This window comes from Sciurus vulgaris (assembly GCF_902686455.1).
Source record: "Sciurus vulgaris genome assembly, chromosome: 19".
Taxonomy (NCBI): domain Eukaryota; kingdom Metazoa; phylum Chordata; class Mammalia; order Rodentia; family Sciuridae; genus Sciurus; species Sciurus vulgaris.
The window spans coordinates 6,369,662-6,388,092 of record NC_136480.1 but is presented as its reverse complement, the minus strand read 5'-3'; the positions used below and the strand labels follow the sequence as shown (position 1 = coordinate 6,388,092).

At 61.3% G+C, this 18,431-nt stretch overlaps 2 protein-coding genes across 8 annotated transcripts in view; both read left to right on the top strand.

Moving 5' to 3' along the window:
• Positions 1 to 7,671, top strand: part of IFT122 (intraflagellar transport 122) — a 62,203-nt gene extending 54,532 nt beyond the window's left edge. For 2 of the 7 annotated variants that reach the window (XM_079122097.1, XM_079122101.1), the window contains 8 exons: positions 43 to 140; positions 2,349 to 2,449; positions 3,550 to 3,715; positions 4,383 to 4,494; positions 4,935 to 5,090; positions 6,371 to 6,450; positions 6,736 to 6,900; positions 7,253 to 7,671. In XM_079122097.1, the coding sequence (XP_078978223.1) occupies positions 43 to 140; positions 2,349 to 2,449; positions 3,550 to 3,715; positions 4,383 to 4,494; positions 4,935 to 5,090; positions 6,371 to 6,450; positions 6,736 to 6,900; positions 7,253 to 7,342 (968 nt within the window). In that variant the 3' untranslated portion in view covers positions 7,343 to 7,671. The remainder of the gene's footprint in view (positions 1 to 42; positions 141 to 2,348; positions 2,450 to 3,549; positions 3,716 to 4,382; positions 4,495 to 4,934; positions 5,091 to 6,370; positions 6,451 to 6,735; positions 6,901 to 7,252) is intronic. The other 5 variants (XM_079122103.1, XM_079122100.1, XM_079122102.1 and 2 more) reach the window with 3 other exon arrangements.
• A 4,605-nt stretch (positions 7,672 to 12,276) lies between these two features.
• RHO (rhodopsin) lies at positions 12,277 to 18,431 on the top strand (the record flags this gene model as incomplete). Its single annotated transcript, XM_079122646.1, has 5 exons — positions 12,277 to 12,652; positions 14,731 to 14,899; positions 16,187 to 16,352; positions 16,759 to 16,998; positions 18,321 to 18,431. The coding sequence occupies exons 1-5, from the start codon at positions 12,292 to 12,294 to the stop codon at positions 18,429 to 18,431; spliced, it is 1,047 nt and encodes a 348-aa protein (XP_078978772.1). The 5' UTR covers positions 12,277 to 12,291.

Sequence of the window (18,431 nt, the reverse complement as noted above, 5' to 3'; positions counted from 1 at the left end):
CAGCTGCTCCTCTCCCTCTCTGCTCCCCACTCCTGCACGCAGCAGATCCTGTCCAGAAGGACACCATGCTGGCCAAGTTCCACTACTTCCAGCACCTGGCTGAGCTGTACCATGGCTACCATGCCATCCATCGGTACACGGTAAGGCGCCCGCCTGCTCACCGATCGTGTCCTAGGAGCAACAGGTCTCTGACGGGACCCCCCGCTGGGGCGTGACGACCCGCTCAGACATCCTGATCCCTTGGGGAGAAAGAGCTGGGTTTCCTGGGGCTGCTGTGGGCCATGCGCCAGTGAGGGGTTCTGAATGACAGGCCGGAGCTGGCCGGCCCTTCTGCTCCATCGTCTTGGGCTTTGATGAGTCAGGCGAGGCGTAGATGATGGAGGCCCAGCTGCCTCGGGCTTCTCTAGGTGAACAAGGGCTCGCGCTCCTCACCCCGGCTCCGCTCCTGACTTCCTGTGTGTCTTCACATGGCCAGCAGTTTCCTTCTCTGTAAAACAAGAGGTGGCTTCACCTGCAGGGACCAGTAGAGTCCTCTGTCGTCTTTCCCTGATTATTTCGATGACACCATTTCCAAGCCGTCTTGTGGCAGAGGGGAACGGGTGACGGGCGGCAGCAGCCTCCTCGCCCTGCGCGTCTCCTCAGTCGCTCCTCCAGGGCTGACGGAGCCTCTGCAACAGGAGCTTACCTGAGGCCATGGGGGGGCCCCGCGGGCGGCCGGCCTTCGTTGAACCTGCTCTGTGTTGGGCAGTGTGTCGCGACTGCTCATCCTTCACCCCTGCCACCCGAGGCGCCTCGTCCCCGTGCCCTGAGCCTCTGTCCCTGCTCCCCTCCAGCTCACGGAGGGCAGGGTGGTGTGTGGTTCTGAAGTGAACTCAGGAAGCCTCCGGTCAGGCTGCGCCGCATGACCTCGGGCAAGTCACGAACCCTCTCGTGCTTCAGCCCCTGTGAAATAGGACGCTGACCACACCTGCTGGAGGGCGTGGTCGTGAGGCCTCAGTGAGGGTCCTGTCGCGGAAGCACTTGGAAGAGTGCCTGGTGCCGAGTGGCCCTGGGTCACTGCTCCTCTGCTACAAAGGTCACACCCCGCCTTCCGTGGCTGCTGCCCCGGTCCACCCTCTCATCCGCTCAGACCCCTTTGCAGTCTTTGCCTTTGGGAACGTCAGGCAGGAGAGATGACTCGGGCCTCCAGTTCTGCGACAGTCCTGCGTTCATCTCTTCCCCCAGCAGGGTCCTCGTCTTCCAAGAGGAGCCTCTGGGGGTCGTGGTGCAGCCTGGGCCCAGGCCTGGGGCCCGTGGTGGGTCAGGGTCTGGCACCAGGGTCACAAAGGACAGCTGGGAGGGAAGCGTCAGATCCTTCCTGGGGTAGGTGGCTTCTTTCCCGGAGGAGAGCTGCTAATCTTGAGGCTCCCGCCGCCTCCATTCTCCCCGGGACTGTGTAAGCTTCCTCACCTAGTGCGGCAGAACCAGAGGCAGACTTCTTCCTGGCTCCCACCCAGGACAGGATGCAGCTCAGGATTCCTCGGGTTCTTGGAGCTAACAGAGACTAGAAATGGAAGTCGGAACTGGAGAGAAGACGCTGGGCTCTCAACCAAAGAAGCGTAAAGAGAGCCCTTGCAAATTTAGACCAATTGGGGTGAAGCCCTGGTGGCTCAGTGGTGAGGAGGGCCTGGCCAGACCCTTGGGGAGGTGTCGGCTTATTACCATTCAAGTGCTCGGGACGGGGAGGGGGAGCTGGCCAGCCTGAGTCCCCGATATCTACAGCGTGATTAGAAACCGCAGCCTCAGTCTGTACGTGATGTGCCAGAATCTTCCAAAACGGCGTGTTCTTAGCCTTGCTTAGGCCCTCTTGGTGGAGAATCCACCACGGCCCTGCTGAGCTTTTCTGGCAGCATCTGGGTGCAGGTGACCTATTGGTGGCCTGTGGCTCAGGCGGTTGTCAGAGGGCAAGGAGGAGGTGTGGGAGGGTTAACCGCCTTGGCTGTGGGGCCTGCTCACGTCAGGGGCCCCGTCCTCGGTTGCATGAGAGATCTTCTCTTTAGAGCTAATTGGAGGCGAGCTGAGCTCAAAGAAATGGAATCGGGGCCACCCTGGGCAGCGCTGCTGGCGAGACCCGGGTGGGGACTTGGCCCTGGCCTTTTACCCCAGCTCTGCCGTTCTGCTCGGAGGCTCGGGCAGGTCCCCTCTCTGGGCAGCTCAGCCCAGAGATCCCCCTTGTGAGAGACCACATGAGGCTGGGGCTGAGTGGCACGCAGCACATAGTAGGACGCTCACGTGCTGCAGTCTCAGAACGCCACGTCTGCCTGCCCTGCGCACTTGGGCATTGAGTCCAGGTTTGTTCTGTCCCGCAGGAGGAGCCGTTCAGCTTCCACCTTCCTGAAACCCTCTTCAACATCTCCCGGTTCCTGCTGCACAGCCTGACCAAGGACGCCCCCTTGGGCATCTCTAAAGTGTATCCTTCCTCTTCCCCTCCGCCCGCCCTCCGCTCCAGTGGCCCGAAGTTCCCTGCAGGCCTTTACTGCCGGAGCCTCCCTGTCCCCCCGCCCAGGGGAAGGGCCCCCCTCCTGCTGCTGTTTTGCTATGGAAGAGGCTCAGCCAGGGAGGCTGAGGGCCGGTGCCAAGAGAGGATTCGTTTTCAGAGCCCTCTGGGCTGAGCCCAGCCTAGGTCTCTGGCCAACACGCTGTCCCCAGCCCTCCCAGAACCCGCAGAGGGCATGAGGGAAGCGGAGGCGGCACCGGGCCTCCAGCTCAGACTCTGCCACGCTCCGTGTTTGTCAGCTGGGTGTACAAGGCCCCTGGCACCAGAGGACAGAGCTGCCAGCTAGTATGGGAGGCGGCAGGCAGCAAGGCCCAGTTCAAGAGTGGACCTCAGCCAAGGCTGGGCCCTGCCAGGGGAGGCTACCTGGGGGAGGCGATATCCATCCTTGCAGCCTCAGGTGGCCAGGGTAGGTGGCAGAGTGGACGTTCCCAGGAGGACACCCCGTGGAAAGGCAGGGACGCCAGGGGAGGTGGCCGTGGGAACAGCCACAGGCTGGCCTGGTGGAGGGGCTGGGGGACCCTTGCCATGGGTTTGCATCTGCTCCTGTGGCCAGTGAGCGCCCCTGAGCACCTGTAAGCAGAGAGGGCCCTCATGGGCCTGTGTGGCCAGGAACGACCATATCTTTTAAGGCTGGAGCGTCATAAAAGCCACAATTGTCCCCTGTCCCCTCCTTAGTCTCACGGGTGCCTCAACCCAGCCCTGCTGTGTTTTTGAGGAACCCTCCTGGCAGAGGGCCTTAGGTGACCACTCCAGGCATACCGTTCACCTTCGAGGGGACCCTCCCCAAATCCAGGGGTGCCTTCTTTGACCGAGACCCCTTCCGAGGGGGTGGGCTGGCCTCAGCACTGGCACCTGGCCTTCCAGCAAGTTCTCTCAGGGCCACCAGAGCCTGGCCTGTGTGTCGACTAGGGACTAGCAAAGCTCCCAGGCCCTTTGCCCCTTCCAGGGCCAGTGCCTCCCGGGGGTGGCAGCCCGGCCCAGCACCTCTGCCACCTTAACCTCGCCACTGCCAGGAACACCCTCTTCACCCTGGCCAGGCAGAGCAGGGCCCTGGGCGCCTACAAGCTGGCCCGCCACGCCTACGACAAGCTCCAGGGCCTGCAGAGCCCCGCCAGGTTCCAGAAGTCCATCGAGCTGGGCAGCCTGACCATCCGCTCCAAGCCCTTTCATGACAGCGAGGTACGGGCGTGGCCCCTGGGGCGGGAGGCTCCTCCCTCTGCCCCGCTGCTCTGCCCGCCTGCTCCAGCTCAGGCCGCGCTGTCCCTCAGCCCTGCCCCGGCTCCCCACGCCCCACGGCCTGGAGGCCTCCAGCCCCGCCCCAGCTGGAGCCCAAACCCACGCCTGCCCGCCCTGCTCCCTCCAGGCCAGCCGCCAGTGTCCCTTGCCCAGCCCCTGCTGCATGCTCAGGGCAGCCGTGGGGCATCGAACATGTGCTTCCTGAGCCTCGGTTTCCTGCTATCAGATGGGGACGCGTGTGACACCTTCCCCCCGGGTGGTGGCGAGGAGAGACGTGCCGGCGCAGGTATCGTGGCAGCACGGTGCCCGCAGCCTGGTGCGGAGGCAGGAAGTGGTGGCTGTTTCTGTCACTCCTGCCAAGAGTGTCTTGGAGAGCCCTGCCCGGGAAGGTGGCCCAGGAAGGTGTCCTGGGAAGGTGGCCCTGGCACTGGTCCCCAGGCGGCAGGCCCGCCGTCCCCGTAGGACGTCGTCCACTTCTCCGCAGTGCACAGCCCGGGGCTGCTGCCCTCCTGCCCACGCCTCTTGGCGTCCGGGCCCTGTGCCGGGAACCAGGGGGTGGGGCCTGTGCCCACTCCTGGCCCGGCCTGGGCCACCCTGTGTCCTTTGGCAGGAGCTCGTGCCCCTGTGCTACCGCTGCTCCACCAACAACCCCCTGCTGAACAACCTGGGCAACGTCTGCGTCAACTGCCGCCAGCCGTTCGTCTTCTCTGCCTCTTCCTATGGTGAGTCCCTGACTGCTGCCTGGCCATGGCACAGGGTAAGGTCCTGAAGGCCCAGAGGTCCTCGCTGGTGACCAGGGCACAGCGCCCCACCCTGCCTGACACAGTCACCATCAGGTCACCGAGGCAGGACCAGGGCTGCCCAAACCAGAGCTCGGCGCCCTGGCTCAGACCTGGCCTAGCGGTGCCCGGGGCGGACTGGTGCTCTGCATTCAGCCTGGGAGGCTGAGGCGGCTCCCAAGTCCCCGCTCCTTCCTTGGGGCCACCCTCAGAAGCCCCTTCCCTCAGAGGAGCCCACTCGACTACGGGGGCAGGAGCGGCTCAGGCCCAGCTCTGTCCTAACCAGGCCCGGCAGCCCACTGGCCCTGGGGAAGCCCACTGGGACTACTCTGCTGCCCCACGACTCGCGTGTGGCCTGGGGAGCATGGGCCGCCCGTCCCCAGGAGCCTGTCCCCACCCCTCCCTGTGCCCAGAGGTGCTGCACCTGGTGGAGTTCTACCTGGAGGAGGGCATCACGGACGAGGAGGCCGTGGCCCTCATCGACCTGGAGGCGCCCAGACACAAGCGTGAGAACAGGTGGCAAGAGGTGACCAGCAGCAGTATCCTGTGTGCCGGTCAGGGCCCGCTGACCCTGGCCTCGGAGCCCGGGAAGGCTGCAGAGTCTCGCCGCAGTGAGGACCAGGGGACAGAGCCATCAGTCTGCAGCCAGACATGGCGAGGGGACCTGGGTCTTGCCGCGAGGGCCTCTCCCCACCCCGGCTCCTGCCGGCCACTCGTGGCAGATGAGTGGACCCATGTCTGTCAGCGGCCCCCAGCCTTAGGGTCAGGGACGTAGGTGCATATCCACTTACTGCTGTTCGGCAGCTCTGGGGATCGAGGCCAGGGGCGCTGTGCCCCGCCCGTTTACTTTTACTTTTTATTTTATTTTTATTTTTTGCGGTGCTGGGGACTGAACCCAGCACCTGTGCTTGCAAGGCAGGCCCTCGACCAGCCCTTTGTTTTATTTTGAGACAGGGTCTCCGCGTGCCGCCCAGGCGGCCTCAGCCAGCACCCCTCCTGCGTAGCTAGGATGACAGGCATGCGCCATGCCAGGCAGTTAGGTCACTCTTGCATGCAAGTGACAGGAACCTCACTCAGGCTGAGCAGACGGGAATGTGGACGCTGAGCAGAGGCGCACCTCCACCCGTGGGCGGCGGCTCTGCTCCTCCCGTCTGCTGGCCCTCGGGTGGCTGTCTCCAGGCAGCTCTGCCCATCCCCAGCATGGTGACGGAGGTAGCTGCCCACAGTGCCAGCCCAGCACCCGGACAGCCAGTGCTCCTCCCGACCACGTCGGCAGGACCCCAGTGTGCAGCTTCTTGGGACACCCAGGGCCACCGTGTCCTCTGGCAGGGGGATGCTCACTGTCCAGGCCGGCCCTGCCCCTAGGCTGGCCCCAAGCAGGGGCGTCTCATGCAGTGTCCACTTCCAGCAAACCCCCTCGGCCGTGTGTTGACGAGCAGAGGGAGAGGGGACCAGGGTGGTCTGTTGAAGGAGACGACATCAGCCTGCCACACGGGCTCAGCGCAGAAGCCAGCAGGTCCTCAGGCCCGGGTTCCCTGCCCTGCTCCCGACTCGGCACCAGCACCTCCAGGGGTCGTCCCCTGAGAGCCCCTGCGGCCGCCGCAGGGCCACTGTCCTCCCAGCCTGTGCCCCAGGCCTGGCTCCTTCCTGGTCCATGTCCCTCCATCCCTCCAACTGGGACCACTCTGCTCCCTCCCCACACTCCCTGGAGCCATGGGAGACTCTCTATCTGAGGTCCTATGAGTCAGAACAAGCTGGAAGGAGGGTGGCACCTGTCCCCTGCCCGGCCTCAGTTCTGTCCTTGACCAGAACCCTCCAGACTCCCAGACACTTAGGCTGGAGGAGAGCATGGAGCCCATGGCAGAGGAAGACCCGTTCACCGCCAAGCTGAGCTTCGAGGTGAGGAGCCTCCTGAGTGCATGCCCAGGCCCGTCAGGAGGCCGCCTTGCGTCCCTTCTCCTGGGCACATGGGGACCCTGAGTTCGGGCACGTGGTCACAGCGCCCGAACATGGCGCCGGAGGGAGGGGCAGGACTGCTTCCCGTGGGGCTGGCTGCAGCTCTGGCCGGGGAGGAACGCGTGGCTGTCCGGGTGCCTGGGGACGGGAAGCATCCAGGTCCTCGCGGCCACTCGAGTCGGGATCATGATGCGGTAAACCTGGCACCTCCCCGCATCCCCCCTGCAGCAAGGCGGCTCGGAGTTCGTGCCGGTGGTGGTGAACCGGTCGGTGCTGCGCTCCATGAGCCGGCGGGATGTCCTCATCAAGCGCTGGCCGCGGCCCCTGCAGTGGCAGTACTTCCGCTCGCTGCTGCCCGACGCCTCCATCACCATGTGCCCCTCCTGCTTCCAGGTGCGGCCTCCCGGGCACCTGCGCCGTTTCTCCATCTCCCAGAGGGTCCCTGGGGAGGCGGGGCATGGGGCGGGCACCTTCCTGAGCTGGGAGGAGAGAGGGGTGTCCCAGCCCCTCCCTCGCTGGCAGTCGGCTGCCATCTGCACGGAGGCCACCTGGCCTGTCGCTCTGCACCTCCGTGAATGGAAGGGGTGGTTTGCGGGGACTGGGTGCACCTATGAACTTCCTACAGAAAGAGCCTCAGCCCCCAGCCCGCGGCCAAAGGTCAAAGGCCAAAGGCCTGCTGTTTCTGGCCTTGACTCTGTGGGCCCCCGGGCTCAGGGCCGTGACCCTGCTGTCGCCCCCTCCTCAGATGTTCCACTCCGAGGACTACGAGCTGCTGGTGCTTCAGCACACCAGCTGCCCCTACTGCCGCAGGCGCATCGACGACCCTGGCCCCTGACCGCGGAACCACCTGCAGACCCCAGGCCCGGGTTGCGAAGGAAGCAAGAGTGGCAGTCAGAAGGCGTCCCCAGCTGAAGCTGTCTTTCAGGGAGGGGCCTGTGCTGCCACAGAATTCCTATTTATGGCATTTCGTGCCTTGTAAATAGCACCGGGAGATGGGAGAGAATGTACATATATTTTCTAAGAAAAAAAAAATCTGTTACTTTGCTTGTGGCTGGAGTTGTGGAGGCAGCCTGCCGGAGTCCACGGATCTGTCAGACCAGGAATACGCGCACCGCGCCAACAGATTGCCTCAATAATGACAAATAAAAGGGCTACTTATTTTCATCAGTGTCTGCATTTTAGCAAATCTTCATATTGTCTGCAACTTAATTTCCTTATGCAAAAGTGCACCTGTTTCTAATTTGATCCGAAAGGAACATCGCATTTGTGTGCTCTTAAAATTTAATCTAATCGAAATGGCAATATGGGAAGGGGTAGAGGAGCGGGGACTTGTTTGTTTGTTTATTTTGGTTTAATGGGGATCTGTCTTGACAAGAAAATGAGATACCTGACTCCAAAGAAGATGGTAGAGGTTGAAATAAAGGCTACTCCCCAGAGCTTCTAGAACCTTCCCTCCACTCCCTGCCAGCTTCCTGCCCAGGGAGGGTCTCCAGCACCATTGGGCCATCCCGGTCCCCAAGCAAGTGGGTTGGTTCCCTTTGAGATTCCCAAGTGCTAAGGTCCAAGCCAGGGCCCTGAGCATGGCCGGGGAGCAGATGGGAAGCTGGGAAAGCAGGCATGCTTCCTGGGGACCTTTCTTGTGCTGGCCACACCCTAGCTGTCATCAGCTCTGTTAGGGGTTCTGATTTCCATTTGGCAGCCAATGGGGAAGGGAGGTGCCAAGGCCCAGGGGCAGCTCAGGGGGAAAGAAGCCAGGGGATTGTCTGTCCCCACGGTGGAAGCCCACCCCTCAGGACTCCATCTCCATGACACCTTAGGGGTCATCTTGAAGGGAGCGGGGCGGACGTGCCCACTGGAGGGATGAAGAGACCCAGGGTAGAAAAGAGCTGTCATTGCGAAAGTCACTCATGCCCAAGCTGGACCCCCCTCCCCAGGCTCCCTGCCCCCACCCGCCAGCCCCCTCCCCTCCTCCCTCCGCATCTCTCTTTGGAAACCATGGGGGGAAACAAAGAATGGGAGCCAGACAGTTGTGCCAACAGAACTCCTCCGTCGAGCGTCTAATTACTCACGCGCATGCATGCGCTCTCTCTCGCTAAACATTTATTAATGTGTTAGGATTTCCATTAGCGCGTTACTTGAACTGCAGTCATTTGCATATGGCTGGGAAAAAGAAGCTACCCAACAGGCGTCAATCACAGTGACAGATCAGATGGTCTCTGGCTGGAGGCAGGGGGAGGGGGCCGCCTGGGACTCCAGCTCGCATCCTCTCAGCCCGGTGAGAGACGGTCCTGCAGCCACGGGGGCCCGAAGCCGGGTCTGACAGCCGCCGCTCAGTCCCGCACCTTCCCAGACACGTGGCCTCGTCCAACCCGCAGTGACCGCCAAGGCTGCCCACGACGCCGTTGAGGAAACGGAGGCTCGGCGGCTCTTCCTCCAGGAACAGAGTGGTTCATGGTGAACCAAGGCTGGGTGCGCACGCAGGGGCAGCGCCGGCACCTGAGCACCAGGTCTGGCTCTGTCACCTCCCCGGGGCCGGGTCCAGTCTCCGCCCAGAACGCCAGGACCTCTCCGGCCCCGGGAGCACGAGGGCTGGCCTCTGTGCGCATGTGCGGACAGGCCCGGCGAGGATCCTGAGGACCCGCGTCTGCTGACGACCGCGACACTGATGGCAGAAAGGAAGGGGGACAGGGACCCGGGGTGCCTGGCTGAAGCCCGCAGCAGCCCCCGGGGCTCGGGCACAGGGCGGCCGATGCCCCTTCTTCCGCGTTGCTGATGGGTCTCTTCCCGGCACAGGGTCTGTGCGGCCAGGACAGAGGACAGCTGGGCCCAGGAAGCCCAGCAAGAAAGCCCCCTGGGCTCACCCCCGACATTCCTCCACCCCGGCTCCAGGACAGGGCCCTCGACTGAGCATGTGGCCTCGCATGTGGACCCCGCGGGCTCCCGGGCCAGCCCGCCCCCAGCCCGGCGGCCTGCCCTGAGCTCTTCCCCTGGGCGGCCACTCTGGGGAGCCCCCAGGCGCCCTCCTGGCCCACCTCTCGCTCCTCTGGCCTCAGAGACGCTGGGACTGGGGGCCAATGGCCATCTCTCCATTTAGCTGCTGGCCCCTGAGACCGGGAGAGGGGCCCTGCGGGGCTGCACCCCGGGTCCCCAGCGCCCAGCAGGCACCCGGCCCTGGAGGGGGTTTGGCAAGGTTAGGGGAGGAGGGGGGAGCGGCCTGTCACCTTCTCTCCTTCCCTTGACATTCTCTGCTCAGTCTAAGGGCTCATTGGTGACGCAGCCAGGTGGCCGTGGCGCTAGGCCATGGAGGGGAGGCTGGGAGGAGGGGCTGCTGACCCAGACTTTCCAGCAGAGGCTTAAGGGCCATCAGTGCGCTGACTGTGGACATCCCTAATCCTTCCCCAGAGTCAGAGCCCCGTTCCAGGACCCCGGAGGGCCCGGGGCTCCAAGTCCCTGAACAGCTGCCGCTGTCTTTAGTCAACCCAGGGCCCTGCCGCTCCCAGGTCCCCAGGGTTCTTCCCCAGCCTGGACCAGGGGCAGCAGCTCGGAAGGTCACTCTCACACCCAGGCTTGGCACGCTCAGGGGGCCCTCCGATTGCCCAACACCGCAGGGAAAGAACTCAGGCTGCGGGTTCCCCAGGCTGGGTTCAAACGCCAGCTCTGCAAAGGCACCTAAGTCCTCTGAGCCCCAGGCGCCTCGGTGATCAAAGGGGAGTGGGACCCTCCCACGGGGACCAGGGGAACTTGTTCACTCACTGCACCAGTATTTATGGAGCACCTACTAGCGTGGGCTGTGAGCTCGTGGGTGTTGGCGCCTGCGTTCTAGGGAGACAGGAGCCGGGGGGTCACTAAGAAGATGAATGAGGTCACCGGTGCGAGTGATTAAGTATCCTGTAAGAAGTGACTCTGAGCCTCGTGGTGGTGCACGCCTACAATCCCAGCCTCTGGAGGCTGAGGCAGGAGGATTGCGAGTTGGAGTCCAGCCTCAGCCAACTTAGGCCCTAAATAACTCAGTGAGACCCTGTCTCTAAATAAAAGAGAAAAAGGTCTGGGGGTGTGGCTCAGTGGTTAAGTGCCTCTGGGTTCAATCCCCAGTACCCCTTCCCCCTAAAATGAGCTTGGCGGGGTCGGGGTCTTGTAGCGTAGGGTGGTCGGAAGCGGCTTCCTCGGAAGTGAGGGTTCGGAGCTATTATCATCCCTATTTTACAGAGTAGGAAGCTGAGACACAGGAAGGAAGGAAGGAAGCTGGCTGCCCAGGATGTCAGAGGTCAAGGGGGATCTAAAGGGGTCACAGAGCCTCGGTTATATGGTTGGAAGTTCCAGAAGCCGGGACCGGTGGGGAAAGCAGCCCAGGTTTGTCCTGTAAATAGATTAGTGTGGGCCCCGGCATTTCCCAGTCCCAGCCAAGCGAGGCCCAGAGCGGGGAAGTGGGACTTCCCAGGGTCTCATGGCGACTCAGAGACACGGCTAGAATCCAGCCCCTCCTCTCAGGGCCTTTCCCCCAGTCCAGCTCCACTGCCCTCTGGTCGTTCATACTACGGTGTGAAGGGCTGACGTCTCCCCCAGAGCTGTCCTCTGCCGCCAGCAGTGAGGGCTACAGACACCCCGTGAAGCTGCACCGGCCGCAGCGCAGCCTGTCGCCATTTGTCACGTGACCCGGGTGGCCCACCGCAGACTGGGCCTCCACCTCTCCGTCTGTAAAACGGATACAGCAGATAAGGTCAGAGCAGGTGCCAGGGGCCACAGGCAGCTCCCTCCAGCCACCGCACGCCGTGCCCGGGGGTGGCATCAAACTCCGCCGGCGGATGAGCTGGGAACCTGCCAGCGTGGCGTCCCCGTTGGCCCCCTGGTCATCTGCCCCTAAAGCCCGCTCTCTTTCACCCCCATGGTGACATCCTGCTGTCCTGGGACCAGCATGGAGTCCACTTGGCAGACTCGCTGACCTTAGGTCCCCAGGTCTGCCACAACGTCCGGCTGGGCCTGCTGTCAGGGTCAGCTGCCTTCAGACTGGACTCCCCCGGAGGCCAGGACCACATCTGCACACAGCTGCACGAGCTCTCTGTCCCCTGCGTCACCTTTCTGGGCTGGAGATCTGCCCGCTGTCCTCTCAGCCGGGGGCCGTGTCATCTCACCCTGGCTCCCTGTCCTGCCTCCGTGGCCTCCAGCCGCCCCTCCCAGACTGTCCTCCCTGGGCCTCCTCAGCCCAGGAGCTCCTCTGGGCCGCCGGGTCCCTGCCCATCTTTGCGTCCCCAGCCGCTGCTCATCCGTGTTTCCTGGAGACGCGGAGACGCGCACTCCAACCTGGCCCAGCCATGGCTGGGCTCTGGGGTCCCCCAGGCCCCGCGTCCAGCTCACACAGGTCGCAGCCCCTGCACCCACCGTGAGGCAGAGTCAGGGTCCCGCGACGGCGTGAGCCGGGAGGTGTCTTGGGGAGGGACAGAGGGCGCCCCGGTCACCTGGGGGTTCAGAGTCCCGTCCGGGAGAAAAACAGTAACCAGACTGGAAGTCGCTTCTGCTGAGCGCGGGCCGGTCACAGCACCCCAAGGTCCCAGGAGAGGCAGCCCTGGCCAGGAGCTGTCCCGGCCCCCCCCGTGTCACCTTGGCCACTCCTGCAGGTCCCCAGGCCCCCTCGGCGGCGGCGGCGGGGATTAGGGTGATTAGGGCACCCCAATCTCCGCGGTGCTGACTCAGCCCAGCTTAGGGACCGAAGGTCACTTCATAAGGGCCTGGGGGGGGGTCGGGCCGGAGTCGTGCGGCGGAGCCTGGTGGCGCAGCTGGGGCGCAGCCATGAACGGCACCGAGGGCCCCGACTTCTACATCCCCTTCTCCAACGCCTCGGGCGTGGTGCGCAGCCCCTTCGAGGCGCCGCAGTACTACCTGGCCGAGCCCTGGCAGTTCTCGGTGCTGGCCGCCTACATGTTCCTGCTCATCGTGCTCGGCTTCCCCATCAACTTCCTCACGCTCTACGTCACCGTGCAGCACAAGAAGCTGCGCTCGCCGCTCAACTACATCCTGCTCAACCTGGCCGTGGCCGACCTCATGATGGTGGTCTGCGGCTTCACCACCACCGTCTACACCTCGCTCAACGGCTACTTCGTCTTCGGCGTCACCGGCTGCTTCGTGGAGGGCTTCTTCGCCACCCTGGGCGGTAGGAGCCCGGGCGCCCCGGCCTCGGGGCAAATGCCAGGCTTGGGGATGATGACATTTGTTTTTTCTCTCTTTTTGGGGGGACCTGGGATGGCCTCCCCCACTGAGCCGCATCCCCAGCCCTTTTTATCTTTCATTCTGAAAAAGGGTCTTACTAACTTGGAGTCTTGTTAGAGCGCTGAGGCTGGCCTCCCTGGCATGGTCCTCCTGCCTCAGCCTCCTTTCCCACGGGCACGAGCTGAAACCCTCGGTTTATTAACTCACCAAACACAGTGGGGCTGAGCGCAGTTGCTGTTTATCGGGGGCGGGCACTGAAGGCTGCATTTATTTCAAGTGGTGTTCTTGTCACGTTGTACAGCAAGGAATCTGGGGTTTGAAGCAGTCCAGGGCTTCGCTGCAGCTGGGGAGGGGGTCACACAGGGACGAGAGCCGAGCTGAGTCTGCACCTGCATCTTTACGGCCATTCAGCTTTGTGTCCCTCCCAGCAGCTGAGCTGGGTCAGACCCGTTCTGAGCACAGGGAGAAAACTGGACAAGACCGGTCCCCACCCTCCAAGAGAGGTCCCCCGGCCCAGGAGAGGAGCACGGTCTTGTCCTCCGCTCACTGGGTCTTCCCTGTCTTGGGGAATGGGCTCACCAGCCTCCAGCCTCTGCTGAGCTTGGACGCTCCGGCACTGGGATCTCACCCCTTGGGAAGCAGAGAGCCTTGGGGTGGGGAGGCGCTTAGACCCGCGTGGGGATTTCTAGCTTCTAAAGATGTTTTCGAATGTTTCCTTCAGTCTGACTGAAGACTGGACGGAGATGCCACAGGGAGAGTGGAGCCCACTGAGCAGAGGAGAAAACTGAGGCACAGAGAGGGGAAGAGACTAATTTTTTTCTTTTTTAAGTACCAGGGATTAAATCCAGGGGCACTTAACCCCTGAGCCACATCTGCAGCCGTGTTGTATATTTTACTTAGAGACAGGGTTTTGCTGAGTTGGTTGGGGCCTCGCTAAGTTGCTGAGGCTGGCTTTGAACTCTCGATCCTCCTGCCTCAGCCTCCGGAGCCGCTGGGATGACAGGCATGTGCCACGGCACCTGGCTGGAAGAGACTAATTGAGGGACATGACAGGGCAGGGACCAGAACCGAGTTCTCCTGATCAGACCCAGGAATGTCTCCCCTGGCCACAGGGAGGTTGGAGAGGTAGGGGGACAAAGCCAGGTTGCAGGAAGAGCTGAGTCCTGTCCTTCCCTTCCTTTCTTGGGCTGCGTGCTGCCTCGGTGGTTTTCCCGGGGACTCTCTGTCTAGGTGTGAGTTACTGTCAGTGTTCACAGATCCCCAGGCTCTGGCCACAAGGTGAGGGGGCCACATAGAGGCAGAACCTTCTCTGCAGGGCTGGTCTCAGTTGACAAGTTCAAGTTCAAGAATAATAATAGTTACTGTTATTTGGTACTGGGGATCGAATCTGGGGGTGCTTAACCCCTGAGTCACATCCCCAGCCCTTTACCTATTTTTATTTTGAGTCATGGTCTTGCTAAGTTGCTTAGGGGTCTCACTAAGTTGCTGAGGCTGGCCTCCAGCTTTCAATCCTCCTTCCCTAGCCTCCCAAATTGTTGAAGTCACAGGCCGGCACCACTGTGCCCAGCGGGAATCATTATTAAGAGTGTCCTCATCTGCCCGTAGAAATTATCCTGGTGTGGTGGATTATTCATAAGGCCAGTCTCTCTATTGATCCTTTAGGGGTGATGTGTAGGACTGATGTCTGAGGCCCACCGACATTCCTTCTTTGGAATGAGGCATAATCCAGGGCTCTGTGACCCCGAGGACATTGTCCCACAGACCCAGGAAAGGGGGCAGGAAGGAGCCAGCTCCGGGTTTTCATCGACTCTGTGCATCCTTCCCGCGGGGAACTCGGCCCGTGGCCCTATAAAATCTCCTGCGGGACTCCCTGATCAACCCAGAACTCTAACCAAATCGAACTTCTCTCCGCTCCGCTTGCCCGTGAGGTCTGCTCCCGGTGGCCTTCCCGTCACCGTGTCCCCGTCTGGACGGGCAGAGGGGCTGGCAGGCGGGGGCTGACCATGGCTGATTGCCTTGCAGGTGAAGTGGCCCTGTGGTCTCTGGTGGTCCTGGCCATCGAGCGCTATGTGGTGGTGTGTAAGCCCATGAGCAACTTCCGCTTCGGGGAGAACCACGCCATTATGGGCGTCATCTTCACCTGGATCATGGCCTCGGCCTGCGCGGTCCCGCCCCTCTTTGGCTGGTCCAGGTAACGACACCGGGCAGCAGAGAGGGGTCTGCGGGGCACGATGGTCTCCGGCTCCCTCCATTTACCTGCAAATGCCACAATTTCATTCTTGTTTAAGGCTGAGTAATATTCCACTGTGTATATATGCCACAGTTTCTTTATCCACTCATCTGTGGAAGGGCACCTAGGTTGGTTCCACAGCTTAGCTATTGTGAACTGAGCCGCTATAAACATGGATGTGGCTGCGTCACTGTAGTGTGCTGGTTTTAGGTCCTTTGGGTATAAACCGAGGAGTGGGATGACTGAGTCAAATGTAGGCCAAACCTCCATCTTGGCTGAGCCCGTAATCCTCAACTAAGCCAAGGCCAAATTCCAATCCTCTTTGGTCCAGTGACCCGTAGGCAGCTCCCCCTGACCTTGGACCTCAGCACCCAGAAAAGCCAAGCCTTCCTGGTACAGATAGGGACATTGTGTCCCCTGGGAACTGAGTCCCATCTGAGTCCCGTCTCCAGATGAGAAAAAGTGGGGACATGGTTTAGACAGCCAGACTCCGGCGCCCAGAGGCCTCATGTCCCTCTGCTTCCAGGAAATTCCTCTTCCCTCCTCTCTCTGTCCTCTGGGGTCCATCTCTCAGCCCGGCCGAACCCAAGCCCACCCTCTCCTGCCTCTTTACCCATCTTCTCCAGTCTGGCCCCACATCCTCCATAGGTCTAGCCAGTGGGCACTCTGGATCTTCTTCAGGTTAGCCCCATGTCACTGTCCTCAGAAACCTCGGAAACACCCTAACCACATGCCAGGCCTCTCGATTTCTTTTCTTTTTTCTTTTTAGTACCTGAGTTGAACCCAGGGTTGCTTAACCACCAAGCCACATCCCCAGCCCTTTAAAAATATTTTATTAGAGACAGGGTCTTGCTGAGTTGCTTAGGGCTTAAGTTGTGGAGGCTGGCCTCCAACGTGGGATCCTCCTGCCTCAGCCTCCAGTGCTGCTGGGATGACAGGCGTCCCACCTCGCCCAGCAGGCATCTTGATTTCCGTCGCTGCACAGACTCCTTACATGCTTCTGGGTCCATCTTTGGCCTAGAAAATCCTCAGGCAGAGTTCAGTTCTGCAGATGGCCTCTGACACAAGAGTATTGGAAAGATGTTCCCCCCTCTCCCCAAACCTCTGCCCTGCAGAACGTGGGGCCTCCGGCGGGTCGGGTGACTGGGGACAGGGAGGCTTCGCGTGGGTGCAGCCCAGGCTGCAGGTGCTCGCACAGCTCACGGGCGGGGCGTCCCTGGCCCTGTGTCCCCCACCCGCCGTCCCCAGGTACCTCCCCGAGGGCATGCAGTGCTCGTGCGGGATCGACTACTACACGCCCAAGCCCGAGCTCAACAATGAGTCCTTCGTGATCTACATGTTCGTGGTGCACTTCACCATCCCGCTGATCATCATCTTCTTCTGCTATGGGCAGCTGGTCTTCACGGTCAAGGAGGTAGAGGCCGGGGAAGGAGGTAGAGGCCGGGGGAAGGAGGTAGAGGCCGGGGGAAGGAGGTAGAGGCTGGGGGAAGGAGGTAGAGGCCCAGGGAAGGAGGTGGAGGCCGGGGGAAGGGTAGAGGCTGGGGAAGGAGGTAGAGGCCGGGGGAAGGATAAGAGGCCGGGGGAAGGAGGTAGAGGCTGGGGGAAGGAGGTAGAGGCCCAGGGAAGGAGGTGGAGGCTGGGGAAGGAGGTAGAGGCCCAGGGAAGGAGGTGGAGGCCGGGGGAAGGGTAGAGGCTGGGGAAGGAGGTAGAGGCCCAGGGAAGGAGGTAGAGGCTGGGGAAGGAGGTAGAGGCCAGGGGAAGGAGGTAGAGGCCGGGCAGCCTGGGGCCCTCGCTGGACACCTGGCCCTGTGTCCCTGCAGGCCGCCGCCCAGCAGCAGGAGTCGGCCACCACCCAGAAGGCAGAGAAGGAGGTGACCCGCATGGTCATTATCATGGTGATCGCCTTCCTCATCTGCTGGGTGCCCTACGCCAGCGTGGCCGTGTACATCTTCACGCACCAGGGCTCCGACTTCGGCCCCATCTTCATGACCATCCCGGCCTTCTTTGCCAAGAGCTCCGCCATCTACAACCCCGTCATCTACATCATGATGAACAAGCAGGCAGGTCCCGGGGGCGGGAGGGGCCGGTCGCCCAGGCCACAGGTGGGGGCAGGGGACGGCGGGGAGGGACCTCGCTGGGCGGTGCCACCTGGGAGCTCGGGCTGGGTGCAGATCTCACCCTCCCCGTGGCCCCGCCACCCGCATCTCTTTATTTTCATTTTTTTTTTTTTTTTTATTTCTTAACTTCCATCTACGTATTTATTTCATTAACTTTTTTTGAACAGTGATAGACATTTGAAACAATTTTTACACGTATGTAGGGTGATAATGCCTGTCTCAATCTACTGACCCTCTGTACGATCCAAAGTCCCTTCATTCTTCCCTACCCGCCCCCCACTATGGATCAGCCTCCACTTACTGGAGAAAACATTCAGCCTTTGGTTCTTTGGGACTGCTTCTTTCACTTAGCATGATCTTCTCCAGTTCCGTCCATTTGCCTGCAAAGGCCATCATTTCATTCTTCTTTAAGGCTGAGTAATATTCCATTGTGTACACGTACCACAGTTTATTCATCCATCTGCGTAACCTGCGTCTCTAACAAGCCCTCCAGGGGGTCCCTGACACTCAAGTGTGAGAAGCTCCAGTCCAGGTGGTTCTGGAAGCCTGATTTAAAAGTCAAATAGTACAGCCTAATTATTAGGCGCCTGCCTAATAATCCCAGTAATTCAGGAGACTGAGGCAGGAGGATCTCAAGTTCAAGGCCAGCCTCAGCAACTTAGCAAGGCCCTGTCTCAAAATACAAAATAAAAAGGGCTGGGGATGTGGCTCAGTGGTAAAGTGCCCCGGGTTCCATCCCTGGGGTCAAAATAAATTAATTAAAGTCAAACAATTCCAAGCCTGGGAAGGGGTGGTCCTGGTCTCCATACAGCTGAACAAAGCGTATTCTGAAGGCCAAAGGATCCAGTGATCTAGTAACAAAATTCGTGGGTTTCTCCACAGAATCCCTGGGGGGGAACTGATCTCTGCAGTTAGGCAACGGACTGTAAATGCCGGCTCTGCTGTCACCTAGCTGTGTGACCTCAGGCTGGTCAAGTCCCCTCTCTGGGCTTCAGTTTCCTCCCCCCTAGAAAGGACAAAATCCCACGTTCTTGAGTTGAATGAGGTAATTCATTCTCTTGGCACATGGAGGATGCCATGGAATGACCTTGGTGACCAAGCTCCTTTGCGTAGCGTTCCTGGTGTCTCTGCGGCGTAGGGAACGTACCTTCAGAGAGCCGGCTTTGAGAGGGGCGTGCAGGGGTCAGAGGCAGGTCACACTGACCATGGGGGTTTCTGCACTCTGGGGACAACCTGGCCCTGACTCTGTCCCCTTGGCCTTCCAGTTCCGGAACTGCATGCTCACCACCATCTGCTGCGGTAAGAACCCACTGGGTGACGACGAGGCCTCTGCCACCGTTTCCAAGACGGAGACCAGCCAGGTGGCCCCGGCCTAA